The sequence below is a fragment of the Aulonocara sp. 'chitande type north' Nkhata Bay genome, linkage group LG7 (genome assembly GCF_057382095.1).
Source record: "Aulonocara sp. 'chitande type north' Nkhata Bay isolate Kocher_YH1m ecotype deep benthic linkage group LG7, A_spYH_male_GT1.1, whole genome shotgun sequence".
Taxonomy (NCBI): Eukaryota; Metazoa; Chordata; class Actinopteri; order Cichliformes; family Cichlidae; genus Aulonocara; species Aulonocara sp. 'chitande type north' Nkhata Bay.
Window position 1 is genome coordinate 51,961,246 of NC_141350.1, and position 18,252 is coordinate 51,979,497.

The 18,252-nt window shown below is 37.3% G+C and overlaps 1 protein-coding gene across 1 annotated transcript in view; it reads right to left on the minus strand.

Annotated features, from left to right (window-relative positions):
- Nucleotides 1-18,252, minus strand: part of lamc3 (laminin, gamma 3) — a 159,891-nt gene that overhangs the window by 99,781 nt on the left and 41,858 nt on the right. Inside the window, exons 5-6 of the mRNA XM_086301216.1 lie at nt 5,107-5,295; nt 4,091-4,208 (exon numbers count right to left, since the gene is read on the minus strand). Coding sequence (XP_086157342.1) covers nt 4,091-4,208; nt 5,107-5,295 — 307 coding nt within the window. The remainder of the gene's footprint in view (nt 1-4,090; nt 4,209-5,106; nt 5,296-18,252) is intronic.

Consider the following 18,252-nt stretch of genomic DNA (forward strand, 5'->3'; position numbering starts at 1 on the left):
AGTAAGTGTAAGTATATGGATCAGCAGCGTGTTGGATTTTTGTCAGATTTTGTTTGATCACATTTATTGACTGGTTACTTTTTGTTTGAGATTGAAACACAGGATCTATTTTTAATGAGGTGCAATTACAATAACTCAATTATCCCAAGGCAAGCAGCCTCTAGTTGTTTCTGCTCTAGTGGTCTGGGTAATTCACGCATCAACTCAATAGCCTGAGTTTTCAGCACGAATGAGAGAAAGTGCTGTGTGTTTGTTCGTGTGAGTGTGTGTGTTTGTGTTTGTGCATGTCAATATCATCTAAGGGAAACAATTGCAGATATTAATGTACCGTTTTGGTATGTAATCTTTAGAAAGGGAGGTTTAATATTCTCTTGATCAAGCCTACTTTTAAACCTGCATTTACAGACTTTTTGTTAGCTGAGATACAACCTACACAAATGGCTATCTGGATCATTTGCTTTAAGCTCTAGTTTGGTCTCCACCAGCTCTTGGGGAAAATATCTATTCCTTTAAATTTCCCTCTAATTTAGCTGATATTTGCACTGCTTTTTGCTTTACAGTGGCTTTATCAGTTCTTGTTTGCATTAGCTTTATCGGTTATAGATAACCAAAACAAATAGCTGAATGGTGTTAAAAAGTTCTGTAGAACTGGGGAAGCTATTCTGTTTAAATTTAGCATTTTGAGGCATAGCTTAATTTTTCATAAAGAAATGCTTACTGTAGAAGCTATAAAGTCAAATGAATGAGGCTAAAGCTCAATATCTATTCTTTTGCTTAACAGTCATCCCACAGCCTGTTGTCATAGTATCCAGGTAGAAGAAATAATATTAACACCAAACATTCATTGATATGCCTTTCAACACTATCGCAACTTAGCATTCCCCCGGCAGATAGAAGGGGGTCAGGGAGAGCTCGGATAGACTTCTTATGAATATGAATTTTACAACATACAACACACACACACACAGACGCACCTACACACACAAACACACAGTTGTGCACACACACACATAGATACACCTTCCTATAAATTTACATGCAGGCTCATGTGCACTCATACTTAGTATGAGGCTCTCAGTTCAGACAAAGTTGAAATGCGCTTTTCATCATAAAAATGTATGCAGCTGGTCAGTGCATCTTCACGTTCCAATAAAGGTTGGAAAAAAAGTCTGACTGAACCCACTCCCAGTAAAACAGGTTGAAAGCAAGTCTGTATCTTAAACTCGGTCTGACCCAATGAGCTCTAGTATACTGAAACTTAAAATCAGAGCTTAGTAAAACACATTATAATAATATTTTACTTAATGCATTAGTAATGCATACAGTTAACACATTAAAGCTAAACAAATCATGATCAATAAAGAGTAAAAGTGTAATTATTAAATTATTTATTTATCATGAACAACTCTTCATTGTCAACTAGTTGCTGGCAGTTAAAAAAAGAAGAGGAAATGTTTGAGTCAATCATGAATTGATGAATTTGGATAAAACCAGATCAATGCTACCAACTACATAAAGACACTCAACTACCTTTGGAGAAAAGTAGAAAGTTTTACAGGCTAAGTTTCTCCTTGGCTTTAGCTGCAGCTCAAGCTGTTCTCTGAAGATTTTGAAGGCGGCAAGGCTGGATTCAGTCACCATGGCAACATGAAGAAGACTGCATGATCTCTTGCTCGGTTCTAAGGGGACTTCAAACACCAGATCTTTCGTTTCTGCTATTCAGGACTGCTGGCTCACCAATCTGAACAACGACCATATGCGGTAGGAGGGAATTCATGCAAAAAGTTTGCAATGACTTGGCAAGACATTAGACCAGCCTTTTTCTTTTCCCTTTTAAAGTTGATGATACTGGTAACATTTCTTTGGAAATGTATTATTTAAAGTTGAGTAGGAGGAAATGAAGTTAAAAAAAATTTCAGCTGTTGATATAGACCTATGGCAATGTATTTTCATGTTATAAGCAAATAAAATAAGGAATTGATTCAAACTTATTTTAACCTCCTAGGACCTGCGTCCACATATGTGGACATCACCTTTTGGATTATTTAGACAAAAATACTCAAATTTGCTCTTCAAGGGCCTGATATCTACTTACGAGGACATTATACTGCTACTGTTCTATCGAAATTTTAAACAAATATCCTCATATGTGGCTCTCATTTTTCTTTAAAACAAAAATTAGGTTAAAAAAATCTGGTAATTCTTTGTTTTTACATTCATCAGGTCCCAATCAGCCCAAATATCAAAGATAAATTAAAAATGCATGCCGTGAAAGAGTTTGGGTCTTAGGAGGTTGAGAAAGGGTGAGCAGAAACAGTAGATCTGGCATTCTAAGTCGATAGCAAACTGAGCGAAATGTCTTAGGACTTTGTGTTTCTACTAGTTATATTTACTGTGTACTAAACATGAAAAAATGTTTTGTTTCATTTAACTAAAAATCTTACAAATTTCTTCAGTGAGTTCTTTGTTCTCCATCAATTCTAAAAGAAAATCTGTTTCTTAAATGCAGTTGTGTCCACCACCTACTCACTAACTGTGTGTCCAACTGAGTCTAACTCCTTATTCGCCACAGAGTGATGCTTGGACTTGTTGTCTTTATATTGTGAAAACATCCCTTTAGCATTTTTTAGTTTTGGTGCTAATATATTTGGTGTCTAAAATAAATAAAATTAAAGTAATTTATTACCTAAATTTTAATGAAGTTTCTTATTGTTTCTATGCCGATGACATTCAGCTGTATATATCTTTTAAGCCTCATCATCTGAATAGGCTCTAGTCCATAGCACTCTAGTCCAGTGTTTAATCCAGGTTAGTGATTGGCTCTCTGATAATGAACTTACTTTAAATATCAACAAGACTGATAGATGATTATAGCTCCTCCTGAACTATTTCCTAAAATCAGTCAGGCTCTTACTTCTCTTTGGTCAAGTCCAGCATTTGAAATCATGGTGTAATATTTGATTCTTTGACTTGCATATAAAATCGTTGCTTCTTTCCTGATTCTTTCATTTAAGTAACATTCCTAATTTGCGACATATGGTCTACTCAACTGAACTATAAAAAAAAATTTTTCAAGCATTTGTGTCATTGCATTTATCATGTGTGTTGACCAGCTTGGACAAACCATGTCTTTTGTGCTTCCAAGCTATACAGTACAAAATTCTGCAGCCAGACTGTTAACACATTCTAGCAAGCATGCTAAGATAGTCTTTACACTGGCTTTCAGTAGATTTTAGGATTTACATACAGGGCACTAAATGGCCCGGCACCACATAATATATCTCAGCTTCTTACAAAATACACTGATGCTTGCTGTCTTCTGATAAACGTGAAAAAGATTTTTTGACTTGTGTCACTGTGTGATGAGTTGGGGTTTAGAACATGTTGGTTTGTTCACAGTTTGGTATTTAGTAGGTTGTGTGCCATGGATTTATCTGAGCTTCTGTGCTGGATATAACTGCTTGTGGTGGCTGAATAGGGCACTAATGGGAAGAGTGAAACTGAACAAAAATAGTAAAAGATACTTTGAAAACAAAAACTTTAAAATATAGCTAGACAGGAAACAATGCATTTGTGTAATGTAGACAAAAATAATATGAGGTTTTCTTGATAGAAGTCAGACAACTTCTGCACACTTCCATAAAAGGGGATAACCATGAAGTAATTCAGTGGACTCCGAACATACATAAAGCAAAAAAAATCACATTGGCGTAACTAATATTGTGCATGATGAATATACGTGACACCCTGAAATAAAAAGCTTAATAAAACTGAAATGAATTTTATCCATGTGGAAAATAACACTGCACTTGGTGGCTTGCTTGTTACAATGCTTGTTAGCAGTTTGACATTGTGTTTGGCACATCCTGGTACTTGCTGATAAGGTCACTAATTCACAGTAGTGTCACGTCGAGAAATTTGAATCCTTTTGTCCTGCTTTGCAGTTTGATAAATTCAGGCTTTGGGAAGTTAGGTGTCACATCTATAAAACAGGAAAGCTGTATGAAATGTAATGTCAGTGAGCCTTGTGTTCACTAACATAAAATGAATGCATGTATACTGTATATATTACTATATGTATGTTGCTCACCTGCAGCCACCGGGGCCTATCGAGTGAAAGCCAGCCTGGCATGTGTTACACTTTTCTCCTGTCACACCTTCCCGACAAGCACACCTTCCTTCTACATCACATTGTAGACTCACAGATCCTGGAAGGGTTCAAATAAAGAAAAATGTAATCATAGTGTTGGACAAGAATTATGAGTATTTTCTATAAATATCTATCTATCTTTCTATCTATAAATAATGAACATTTGTTTTGAATTTCTGTTCCTGGAAGAGAAGTATATAACCTTGCTTCTACACTGTAGCCGATATAGTGAAGCTTTAGTTAATGGAGAAAAAAGGCCATCTGGGGCAGAAAGAAGAGAAAAAGGGAAGCCTGATGGAGTCTGCTATAACCTTTGATCAATATAATGGACTCCAACAGCTCTGTGCCTTCACCGCACACTATTTATATGAAGAGGAAAAGATAGTTAATGTTTTTTGTTCACTTTTCTCTCTCATTCTCTGATGATGGGTGAAGCACAAATATAATTTGTGCTCCACCACCACTAATGCTCCTCCACCTAAAGTTAGGCCTTGCTTAATGAGCAATGAGTCTTTTCATTGATAATGTTCAGTGAGTCAACTGGATCAATTTACACCCGCATGGGTGAGTAAATCCATGGATTTCCTTAATGATCATCGTGGAAGCTAAGGCAATGATAACTAAGATGAGATTGAATGAATTATAAATTGAAAAAGATTCTACTCCTAGGCAAGTTTGGTGAGCTGATGGGACGTAGAAAATATTAATGCAGTGCCATTAATTTTTTAAAAACATTGGCCATAAAATTTGTAAAATTAATCCTATGAGTCCCATTCATTTGTAGCTAAAGCTTGCATATGGTGCTTTTTTGTGCCAGTGTGGCATTCCAATTTAAACATAATTACATTTTCTCATGCAGGAGAAAACAAAAGTAGCAAGTAATGACATTGGCATGGATCATAATTAGGGCTTCAGTTATTATCAAAACAACTGAGATTTTTGTGTCTGCAGTTTACCGTTGACATTGCAGTTGCAGGGTAGGCAGGGATCTTCTGTAGATTTCCGGTAGTAGCCATTTCTGCAGCGCTCACAGTGGGGCCCATCGGTGTTGTCTCTGCAGCTCACACATCGCCCCCCACTGCCAGTGCTCCGGTACTGTTCCATGTCAAACACACATTGGTCTGATCTCCCACTGCAGTTACACTCTGAGAGTGAGGTCGGTGGTGCAGGAAAAAAAAGAGAGAAGAGGTAAGAGGTCAAGAGAGGAGAGCTGCTAAGACGAGGAATGACCAGCCGCAGGGGAAGATACAGAAAGCAATGAAGTTAAAAAAAAAAAGGATGGCAGAAATAGATGAAGTGGAGAGACACACAAAGGGTATATGCATGTGAGAGATTATGTGTTCTGGGATTGGATCATAATTTAGAGTCTCATTGCTAATCTCATTTCACACAGGCCTAATGAGGAGCCAATCGGCTGTCAGGGGGCACTTAGATAACAGTAATTCATGTTTGTACAAGAGCAAATTACTCAGCTGATAACACACCACCACAGCTCTCATACCCTTCACATCAAATCCCTCTTTAGTTTACAAGTTACCCTGAGGGGGGACTTAGGTGAAATTGCCCATTTTATTATGAATCAAGCTCCCAGTTGAGCTAGAAATAACCATATGATTACCCTTTCTTTTTAATATCTGCACACGGCCATAAACAATCAGAAGAGTCTGTTCAGTGACAGGTTGCTTCTCCCCAAGACAAGAACTAACAGACTTAAAAACTCCTTTGTCCCACACGCCATCAGACTGTTTAACTCCTCTCTGGAGGGGAGAGGGAGGGGAAACAGGAGGACAAAGGAGGGGGGAACAACTAAGCTGTAGTGCCTCTTCACCTCACTGTACAATACCTTGTGCAATACTTTTTGTAAATAGTCAACAGTGCAATAGACTCAATACTTGAAATGTGCAATTCACTTGTATTTTTATTTTTTATTCCTATTTATTCTATTTATCCCCTTTGTATATTTTATTTATATTTGTCTCTGTATTTATATATGTGTGTGTGTGTGTGTGTGTGTGTATATATATATATAACAGTTCTGTAACTGTAACTTCGGTCGTTGCTGTGCTTTTTTTGGAAGTCGAATTTCCCAGAGGAACCCACCCGAGGGATTAATAAAGTTCTATCTTATCTTATCTTATCTTATCTTAATAAGAAGTCTCATTAGTATTTAACTTATTTCACCGGTTGCTTTTAAAACCTAACATGTGATGAACTTGGGCTCGGTGGTTAAGGACTTTAATGTACAGAGCCTTCATTTGTTTGGCTGTAACTTATATTGCATAGATACAGTTACTAGCCACAAATCGAGGCTTCGCAGGGTTAAAAAACCTACAACTATTGTGACTGCTCTCATTTCCATATATATTTAGAATTTTAAAAGTAATGAGTTCGTAATTATTGTTGATTTAGCACATATTAATCCATTCCTTGGCTGTGGCTTAGCTCTTCTTTGGGTACAAATCCACCACCCTTCTGTGTGGATGTTGCAGTTGTTCTGGAGGTGCTAACATCCAAATAAACGCAGGCATGAATCGGAGCATGAATTTCTTTTGGTTTTAATCTTCGGCTTAGACTAGCAGCCTCTCACCATATGATAGCTTGTATCCGGCCCTCCTATGATCCAGAATTGGAGAAAGAAAAAGCATATAGGAACCCAACAGCAATCATTCCCAGCAGCTGTTTCCAGCCCTCTGACCACTAAAAGCCCAATTCTTTTTGTCCTATTTTGGTCTGTACTGCATCATTAAGGGAAACTCAGGCACTTTAGCTCCTAAATGCTCATTAGTTTTTCCATTTGGCTTGTGGCTGCCTGTATTACCTACAATCATACTGACTATGATCTTGCATCGACAATGTGATAAGCTACATACAGTTTGATTACTGATACCGCGTTAATTTGTACACTACATTAGTAAAAGGTTTACTTCAGTGGTCTCTATGGTTCATGTAAATGAGGTAAGAACGGCAACTACTAAGTTTTCTCATTTCTTATGCATTGATTATGTGAGTCCGCTGAGGTGCGAGTGACGTTAATTTCATCATCAAACACTGAGCACAGGGGTCTATGCTGACATCCAGGTGCCTAGCAATATTTTTGTGACCACACACGCTCATCTGCGAAGAATTTACATTTCAATGCACCAACTACGCACGCACCCCAGGTGGCGGATTTCAAGTGGACTTCAAAGAAGTATAACAGGAATGACTACTTGGCCGCTGTGTCTCCAGCTGTCCATGTCCATGTCAGTAACATAATAAAGGCTTTGCTGGTAAGAGCTTATGGAGTCATGTGGGTTTTGAGCGGGTCGGTGTGTGAACGCACGTCTTCACACTTAGGATGGGACTTCTTAATTGCTTTGTGCAGTCACTGGAACTAAGGAATTTGTGTTTAGTAAACATTCTGATTCCAGACTGTACAGACTGCTTATTAAAACCAAAATACCTTGTTTTCTTTTCCTTCAAGTGTTAAATACAGAAGATGAGGCAAGTGGGTGTGAAGTCTTTGAAGTTGTTTAAGGGCACCTTTGATGAAGTTGTTCTGAGTCAAACATGTAATGTAACAAATCACTTCTGCTGCTGAATCATTAGTGAGGGAATGTGATTACATTTTTTATGAGAAATCTACACAAGGAGTAATTGACGACTGCTGCCTGCTGTATCTGAAAATTAAATTAAAGAGAATGGGAACTAAAACTAAAAGTCGTGGCTTTAAATCCCCAATGAATTTAAAAGTGCCAAAAAGTTTTTTCAATCAAACATGAACTGAAGAATCAAGTCATTATCTCTGGATTCATCAATGTGAGTTACCTGTTTGCGTTTAATAAATTAGGTTTATTCATTGCTGCAGCTCTAAAACGCCATCCTTGAGTTGTAGTTCAGATTATTGTAAAAGATACAGCAGGAACCAGCAATCTTTGCTAGGAGAAGACTTACAGATGCAACATGGATACTGAGGTTCTTGGGAGAATTAGATTAGGAGTATGGAGAATTATTGCACATGGGTAAACTGAGAGTTATAAACAGCAGTACCAGTGACCGATTAAATTATACTGTTACATATTGTACTGCAGTAATTCACCAATGCATGGACAAGGAGAACAGCTGGTTTTCTGGATGGCTATGATCCTTGATAATTCTGTCGGCCTTACACAGACATCAGGCAGATCTTTTTAATGGCGGGATAGCTCTTGGCAGTGACGATCTCTGATGGCTGCCCCAATCTCTGTCGTGATTTCCAGCTTTTAGCAAGCAACTTCCATTCCAAAACTGTCATACAGCCTGTCACCAGGCTGTCGATCGTGCTTCTGTGGAAGATTCAGGAGATAGTGTCTTGTAAAACTAAGTGTCCTCAGAAAGTATGAGCACTGACGGGCCTTTCTGTCCGTGATGTCCATGTGAAGGTTCCAGGATAGATTCTCAGTAATGTTCACACTGAGTAAGTTGAAAGTGGCTACCACTTCAATGTTAGCATAGCTAATATGGATGAGCCAGTGTTCTCTTCTGGATGATAGTTCACTATCATCTCCATTGTTCTGCTGATGTGAGAGAAAGGTTGTTGGCCTGTTTAGCTTTGTCGGCTGTCTCATCATTGTCTGCAATAAGGCCTACAACAGTCCTATTGCCTGCAAACTTAATGATGATGTTCTTGGAAGTGAAAAAGGAGCACAAGAGTACACTAAGAAATCGCACACTGTGTTTTCAGTGAGCGAGGAGGAAGGGTGTTCCCGTTTTCCAGATGGGTGAGGGCAGTGTGTGTTGCCAAGGCGACTGTGTCGTCCATGACTCTGCTCCTTCTGTGGGCAAATTGAAGAGGGTCCAGGATGTCGGGGAGCAGCAGATGTGTTTTCTGACCAGCTGCTCAAGGCACTTCATAAATGTCTAACTCTTTATATTTTTTTACATATACATTGGTATTTGTTCCATTTCTTAGTGGAGCAAATACTAACATTAGACAAATATAACCAGTCCAGTTTGTTACTCAAGTGGAAACATGTCCACCTAGCCCGTCTAGGCCAATGATATTTATGGCCTGAACTGCAGTTCTCATCCTTCAAAACACATCTGCTATCCCCAGTTCAACAAAATCTGACAACCACCCCACCTACAAAAATAAAAAGTTTCTGAATGACTCACTTCTGATTGACGCCAGTGGGTAGCTACAGCACAAATACAACTGGTTGTCTCAACTTGTCACCTCCCATTCACTCTATCTTTATCATGTCAGGTAGTGGTAGTGTGACTGCTGCACAGGCTAGCTAATAGCCAAGTAGAAATACTGTCAGAAACACTGTGAGACAGTCACATTTCAGCTAGTGCTACAAATACACATTGATATTTCAAACAATATTTACTCATTCATAAAGACAACGTATTACAGTGCAGTGCAAGATATCTGGCAACCAGGCTTTACTCTTTTACCTGTAAATGTGGTTCTCTATAGTGAAACAAGCTATAGGGCAATCAGAACATGTTACTTCTGATCATTCGAACTTTAGCATTGTTATGAATCTGTTTTTACTATAAAGCTCTATTTCTGGTGTTCTCTTTTTTTCTTTACTATTACATTTTGTAATTTTTTTAGTGCTATGATTTTTTTTTAGTGTATGTGACTATAATGGTTTCGGCTACCCAACTGTATTTTATATTACTCTACACTTTTTTTTTAACATTAACTGCCTTTGATGTTGGCCGTGTTAGCCTCCTTTCTTGTGAGACATCAAACTGCTGAGCACATTATCATAAGCATGTTACAGTACAGCATCTTTGCCATCTTAGTAACGGGGTGTAAAATAACTGTAGCTGAGCAGTTAAGGTTTTATACGTATGTGGGACGAAGATTGCTACCAGCAGAAAGGGAGAGGGGAGCTGAGGCAGAACAAATCATTTGAGGCTGTTTCTCAACAAGTTTAACATGAAGACTCCCCCATACAGCTCTCCATAACTTGTGTTAGGTTATCTCGTCCACATTTTTATGTTTGCCCACCCACTGCTGTCTCTTTAACATGCTGTTACAACAGTCCTGTCCTGGGGACCACACAGCTTGTGCGTCACTGTGGAGGCTTCATGCAAGTAAGTAGGCGCTGTTAGCTCATTGCTGAGTCTGATGATATAGTTCACAAAGCACTTTAAACCTCCCAGAATGCTACGGCTCATACATTCTTGAGTGGCCTTTAGGGTCGAAACCTACAGGATTACAACAGGAATACAGACTGTATTGCACTCTTGATTGTTTCCATCTATCAAATGGGGTTTTATCAGTTTAACAGTGGCACTAGCTGCACTTCTTGCTGGACCAACAATGAACAGTGCATTATGACAATCACAACTAATGGTGTGACTATAAGGAGCAAATAAATGGGCAATTAGGGTAACTCAGAACCTTATGTTTAAGAGTGGAAAATCTATCGATCACAAAGCAAGAAAGTTCAATATATATATCAAGTAAATAAATAAATAAACACAACTTTTATTACAAATACTGTTGTAATTTAGTTTTAAAAATGATCTAAACCTACCAAACCTGATCTTTATCTGACTGCGCTGCTCACATAACGGGAGCGACAGTTTTACCGGAATACAAAAACTAATAAATGTTTATGGATAATTAGATTAAAAAAAAACAACAACAACAAAAAATCCCAAACAAAACTATGGAAAACTGCCAAATCTGGAAATATGGTTTCATTTCTGTCTTCTCAAAATTATGATTGTGTAACAGATATGAAACAGGAAAGTCTGTAGTTTTTAGTTGCTTCTAAGCCTCCCTGTATTTTATATTCCAGTCCATGTTGTTGTTTGTTGTTTTCTTATGTGCTCAATAAATCCTCCGTATTTAAAGTTCGACTTGTTCTTTGTCATTTTGCCTCTTAATAAACCCCTACTCACCTCTCCCTGCTTATCTCTTTTTCGTTTGTGCTTAGTTCTTTACGTTTGGGTTTTATTTTCTGTGTTAGTTTATCTTTCTTTTTGGACTTTTGTTGGCTTGGCTCTGTGACAAGGCTACAGCATCCTGTTTTTTGTTAATGTATTCATAAATTCATTAAAGTCGCTTTGTTTTTTGTGCAAATTGATAGTCTGTGCCCTTTGTATGAACTTTTTGAACCACCATACGGCACAATAATCTTTTGAGAGAACCACAATCCCGCATTTATGTTTATTCAATAAATGAGGCACCAAAAAAATCAAAAGTGACTAGAAGCACAAGATGTAACTTCTACTCTGTATTTACATACATGCATTTATAATTAAGGTTTGCTAGTTAGGACAGAACCTCACAGGAAGAAGGTTCTGCGTGTTCTCCCTAAGCGTCCAGAGGCATTCATATTAGGAAAATTATTGACTTTAAATTGGTTGAAACTGTGGATGTAATTGTCATGGTTGTTTGCCTCTCAGTGAAGAACAGATTTATCCCACCTCTAAACCAAAGGTCATCTGGAAAAGTCTCCAGCAACCCCTGAACTGGATGATGGCTCAGTCACACTAGAGGAAAAAAAAATCGGATGGCAACTTCTTTACAATAAAGAAAAATCAGTGGTTTTCCTGGAATCCCACCAAATGTTTTTGCACTCAGTGAATCAAGTTCAGTTTTGAAACCCAAACCTCTGGACAACCATTTTTTGATCACAAGGTGATTGCACAGGTTACCTGCTGAGAGGCAGCCTGTCTCCAAACCACTGGAGGCTGATAAAGTTGCAAAGGTTTGTAAATAACTGCAAAATCATGTATAGACACTGTCTAAATGCAGGAGCAAAATTATTAGTAAACAATGTTGAAATAGAGCAAGTTTCGGATACAAAATTTCTGGGTGTGATAATAGATAACAAAATCTGCTGGAAACCTCACATAAAGCATATACAAGCCAAACTGTCAAGAAGCATCTCCGTACTAAGTAAAGTTAAATATTTTTTGCCTTCCAAATCACTCCGGGTACTTTATTGTTCACTTATATTGCCATATTTGGAATACTGTGTGGAAATTTGGGGAAACACATATAAAACTGCACTTCAACCAATATGTAAAATTCAAAAAAAAAGCAATCAGGATGATTAATAAAGCAGGATTTAGAGACCATACTAACATCATGTTTTTGAAATTAAAAATACTGAAGTTTATGGATCTTATAAAATATAAAACTGCAAAAATTATGTACAAGGCCAGATACAATATGTTACCAGGAAATATACAGAGGATGTTCTATGACAGAGAAGGAGACTATGAATTGAGGGGGAAATTGAATCTAAGGATTCTTAAAGCACGGTCAAAGGTTAAAACCTTTTGTGTCACTATTTATGGGGTAAAACTGTGGAATAGTTTTACTATAGATCTACAGCAATGCTCAGGAATTAGTAAGTTCATGAAAATACTTCGAAAACTGATTTTGGAAGAATATGATACCGATAAAGATGATCACCCATTGTATGTATAAAAATATCAAATTATATCCAAATTATATCAATCACGGTAGCCAAGTTTATATAGGTTCTCCTCGTGTATCGTGTGAAGTATGTGATGATGGGAATTAGGTGAATTAGGTGGGATCAATAAGATGTTGAGCAGGGGTAGGAATTAATAAGTATGTTCATACTTCTTCCTACTCCTTTTCAGACCAAACATTGTTACATTATGTCAGACGATTTTGTTTTATTTCATTATATATTTTTTGTTTATCTGAACACATACGTGTGTGTGTGTGTATATCTACATATATATTCGTATCTGTAAATGAAAATATATGTAGTGTGTATATATTGTTTTTTGTTTTATATGTCTGAAACAAATAAAGATACAATACAATACAATACAATAAATCAGTCTGCACCAGTAAGCACAACTTATCAGCAGCCAATCTCTTTGCAATATGTGACTTGTCGTACCTAGTTGCCAACTGGTTATATTCTGGTTAAGTAAGATTGTCAGCAGCTATGTCGTTTTGCAGTTAAATAACTGTCCAGTAACTATTGGTGGAGGCATTTCTGTTTTAGATCGTTGAGGTTCTGGATGTACTGTGAATGTAAGTGGACTAAATGAATTTATGTGTATGTAGATTGCAACAGATAGTAATTTTTGCCAATATTATCACTTAATTGTGATATTTTCAATTTTGGAAATGTATGGATTTAAATGCTACCTGAAGCTCCTGCACATTGTATATCCAATGATCACATTCCTCCGTTGCTCATGCAGCACAGAAAGTGTTGCAGGTGACAAGACAGGTCAATAAGTCAACAAACAAAGGTCCAAGCTCTTCTGTGTGCATCTTTACTGTACATTAAGTGGATGTTTCATTACATTCTGCACTGTCCCTGTGAGAAACATGGACGGTCCTGTGCCCTCAGTAAGACTATGAGCCAGTGACACTAACTTTTAGTGAGTGGCCAGTCCTGCAGCATTCAGACTCCTACTGAGGGCTTTCAAGGACTCTTTAATTTGCAGATTATGCCTATACAAGCGTGGACGATGCCCTCTTATTGCTCCTTGGGGCGTTGTCTCAGAGAAATTAATCTGGACATGCAGTAAAAGCGAAGTTCTTCTTTATCTCCTGTGGTTTTAAGAGCACATGACCCCTCATAGCCCAGAATCACCACTTATTTCTGTGTGGCATGGCAAAGCATAAATAATCAAAGCTAAATAAAAAGATGTGATACTGTGATATGAAGGCTGTCTCATCATTTTGATTATTTTGATTATAACTCCTGCCAGCATCAGTCTGGGAGTTAGATGTTTGATCAAAGATCAAAAAGACAAAAATCACATATGAGGTTGTATTTTATTTTGATTAATTTTACAGGGGCAGCCAAAATGTTCATGCTGATCATTTGTTTGATGAGGTATGTGATTTTAGGATGTGAGTGTTCAAAGATGTTGATTTTACAAACAATTTCTTCTTCTTTGTCCATTATTATTATTATCATTATTATTATTATCTTATCTTGTAAGCAATAAATACCCAAAGTGTCTGAGCGTATGCATAGTAAACATTAATATCAGTGCTGTGTATTTTGTGGCCAGTTTACCCAGCACTAGTCTTTATTTTTCCTTCTTTTAGCAGCAAGGAATGATTTTGGGAGTGTAAAGGAGGTTGCCACCCTGCGTCATCTGCAGGGGAGGTAATGTAAACCACTCTTACTGTCTTCTGCCCTTTATATGAATAATTTCTTAGTGCTGTTGCAGAACACATTGCAGAGAGGGACCAAAATCCCTGCAGGCACAATGATTTCTCATTTTTACATTTAATTTGCTGGATGAATGAGACGTCCTGCCAAGAGAATATAGAAAAGCAGCAGTGATGAAGCAGCCGAGGCAGAGTCATGCTTCACATACTGTATATGTATAAGACTTTTAGCGTACTACATGGGACCTGGCCCCCACGTGGTGATGGTCATCATGTCATGACCACCACCATCATCTCAGCTTATCCAAAGTACTGATGGTGATTATTATTTTTGTTATTAAGTCTGTATTTCTTTACAGGAGTCCTCCAAAGTCTCATCTCTAACATAATAATGCCATAATTCTCACTATCTACTTTCCTTCTTGCCAAAAGAATGTGTAATGACACACTCTACAGTAATACATACAAAACTGGGACAGGCAATTTCATACATGTTTTAATCTTTAATGTGTTTTGAGGTTCAATGCAGCAAGGCCTCATAAATGTGTTTTATATTGCATTTACTTCCAGGAAATATGCTTATTTGTTCTCTTGGCAAGAGTTAGACATTAAGGAGGCATCAATTTTTCATCTAAGCTTAAATATGAGACTAGAGCTCACTACACCCAACTTCAACATGGCATTAAACCACAAACTGATGTTTTTTGGGTTTGTTTTTTGTTTGTGTCACTGATCCAACAAACTTAGTGTGTCAATCAGCCAACTTAAGTGAATTGTTGTTTGTGTTTGGACAAAGTCAGTCTGGCTTTTCCCCCCTGCTTTCTGGCTTGGTTGGATTGTATATTTATCCCAAGGTTGATTGATTTTGATTTTTCAAATGAAAAATTGCACTCTTTCTCATCTAATTCAGTAAGAAAGCAAACAAACATATTCCCGGAAACAGTGCCTTTAAGAGTATGCTAAACCAGTGTAATTGGTTTGGTGTATAAAATGATATAAAATATAAAGATTTCAACTTAGAAGCCATCATGTTTCGCTGCTGTGAGTTATACTGCTATGATAATAATGTTTGCTTTAGCTAAACATCCTATAAATCATTTTAAACCTTTTAAATATGTTGAAGGTCTTTGAGTTTTATTGGGAAAGCTGATTTCTCTCTTCCCCTCAGAGTCATTTACTTATATTATAAAACCACCGTTTAGTATAATGATGAGCCATGATGAATAACATAAAAGGCTCGCACGCCCCTGGTTTTCAGCCGGGTTTTAGGGACAGCAGGAGCAGCTGGTCCATGGACCTCAGTGATCTTGAGGGAACATATGGAGTTAAGAGCTCAGTATGGTGGCAGTGATCCATTAAAAGTTTAAAAAACAAATAATAAAATCTTAGAATGGATCCAGAACTGAACTGGGAGCTAGTGGAGAGATGCCAGGACGGGGAAATGTTGTCTCGTTTGCAGGTTCCGGCTAAAAGATGAGCTGAAGCACTTTGGTCTGGGCGTTAAGGGAAGCTTTTCTAAGGCCAATATAGAGCGCAGTGCAATCGTCCAAGGGGCATTATGACAGAAGTTGAATAAGACGTTCAAAGATTTTACAGGATAAAGTGGATTTGATTCTTTATGAAAGTCTCAAATGATAAAAATGAGCTTTAATAACAGAATTCATCTGCTTATCTAGTATAAAATCACAGTCCAGTGTGATAGCAAGGTTAGTCACGTATGAATGCAGGGGACCAGGTCCAAGAGACGAGGAATCACAAACACCACTGGGTCTGAAAACAACGATCTCAGTCTTACTTTCATTAAAATTCCAAAAAATTAGGCCATCCATGCTTTGATATCTTTCAGACACTTCAGTAGTAATGTAGGACAGCTGACATTTCTTTATATATGATTTGTTTGTTTTCAATGATTAATTTCTCTGTCCTTTTATTATGTCTATAGGGAAGGACTTTTTTCTGAGTTTCCTCATCATGGGTGAGGTTACAAACCATTACTTATCTCTACCATCCAAAATATATTAAATTTAAATTATCTCAACATATTAGCACAGCTGTGACACAGGGTTTCATTTCAGTTGCTGAAAAATAGGAATAAAGCTTGTTCTGCTGTGGTCAGTGCTGTTCTGACTTGTTGTGGCCTGTAGGTAGTTAAGGTTACTTATGATGTAATGGAAAACAACTGTGATGAGTCCTCAGTCATGTGCCAGATGAGGCGAAAAAGTCTCAACGTAAATAAACTGGACAGGGTTTTAGAGGGAAAAAGTTTTCAAATTTATGTGACACTGGGATGTAATGGGGTGTAGTGTGAAATAAGTATAGTACCATTCTGTACTGGTTAATGGTTTGAGGTTGATTGGACTGAGTTGGAAGTCTTGTCAGATAATGCAATACCTATTTTGAACTCAAAAAGCTCACACAAGAACTCCTTAGCTGTAGATTTTCTTTTACTTTTGGTGCACAAAAAGAAGAAACTGCATTGACTGAATGTGATGGGATATTTTTCTTCCACTGTACAAATCCCAAATATTATAAATTTCTACAAAACCATATGAACAATATGAGATCTGATTGTGTTACTGTATGTGTAATAAATATTATAACTATTTCTCAGACTCTGTAATCACTTATCTGTGGTCAGAGTTTCAGTGCAGGATTTGGTGAAAGTTGTGCAGACTGGTTTGCTAGAAAAATACTTCACATTGTTTCGTATGTCTGTATCAAAGAGTGAACATTTTCCAGTTAATAAATGACTAGACTACTTATTTAATGAAATTACCAAAATAAAACATTTTGACATGTGACCATACATTTAATATAACAGGATTATATAGCTGTATGCAAAAGAAGTACTATAATCCAAGCATCAAACACACATTTACTTTTTCCTTTTATCATTTATTCAAACTTTATCATACTTGTACTTTATTTAACTTCATGAGCTTGGGATAAAGAGAAGGTAAATGTCAAATTCAAAGGTCTTTATATGCTAACAAAGAATTTATTGTAATCTTTCTATTAAAGTCTTTTTGGGATTCTTTTCCTTTGTCTAGCCTAAAGTCATGTGAAAAAGAATGTTTTCGCAGACCTCTATGCAGTATTCTCGATATATACACCCCATATTTCAATAGCTTGTAGAACTTGACTGTGTGACTGCAAAGTGCCCAAGAACTGTGGCTACAAAAACAAACACAAATTGCTAATCCTCCACCATTGTGTCTGTGAAGGTTCTCAGTCATCCAGGTCATCGTAGTCAAAGGAGCTTGCAAAGAAAAGCGTCTGGACTTCTTTAAGTTGCTTGAAGACGTTTCACCTCTCATCCGAGAAGCTTCTCGGATGAGAGGTGAAACGTCTTCAAGCAACTTAAAGAAGTCCAGACCCTCCACCATTGTGCTTGACAGTTGGTATGAGGTGTTTTTGCCGACATTTATATAGAATTGTTGTGGTTTCCAAAGCTAAGTCATGTTGCCAGGTTTGTTTTAGAGAGTTTCTCTGGCAGCCAAACAAGCCATACTTGTTCAGTCATTTTGTAATTGTACTATCAGGAGCTTTAATGTTTCACATGCTAACTGAGACCTAGCACTTGCGATTTGTCTGAGCATCGTACAGTCTGACCTATGAGTGAACTTGCTGTGACATCCACTCCTGGGTAGATTGTGACACTATATTGACACACATCTAAATGCTCCTGAAAGCAATTTGACAAAACCTTTTACACAGGTGCACAAACTTACTGATGATCAAATACAGTTGATTAACTAATCAACTGCAGACTAAGTAAGTGTCTTGGTATTGTATATTCTACACCAGCTTATCATCATTTTCAGCTTAGTGTGAAATTAATGTTAGAAAAATTTCTCAACCTGCAATTGCTGATGATGATCTTGACCTGGCTACTTTAAAGCAAGCTAATTTCATGAACATTTAGCAGCTGGGTTTTCAATATTAAATGTTTATAGTTTATATATCTATGTGGGTTTTATGCTAACGTTGT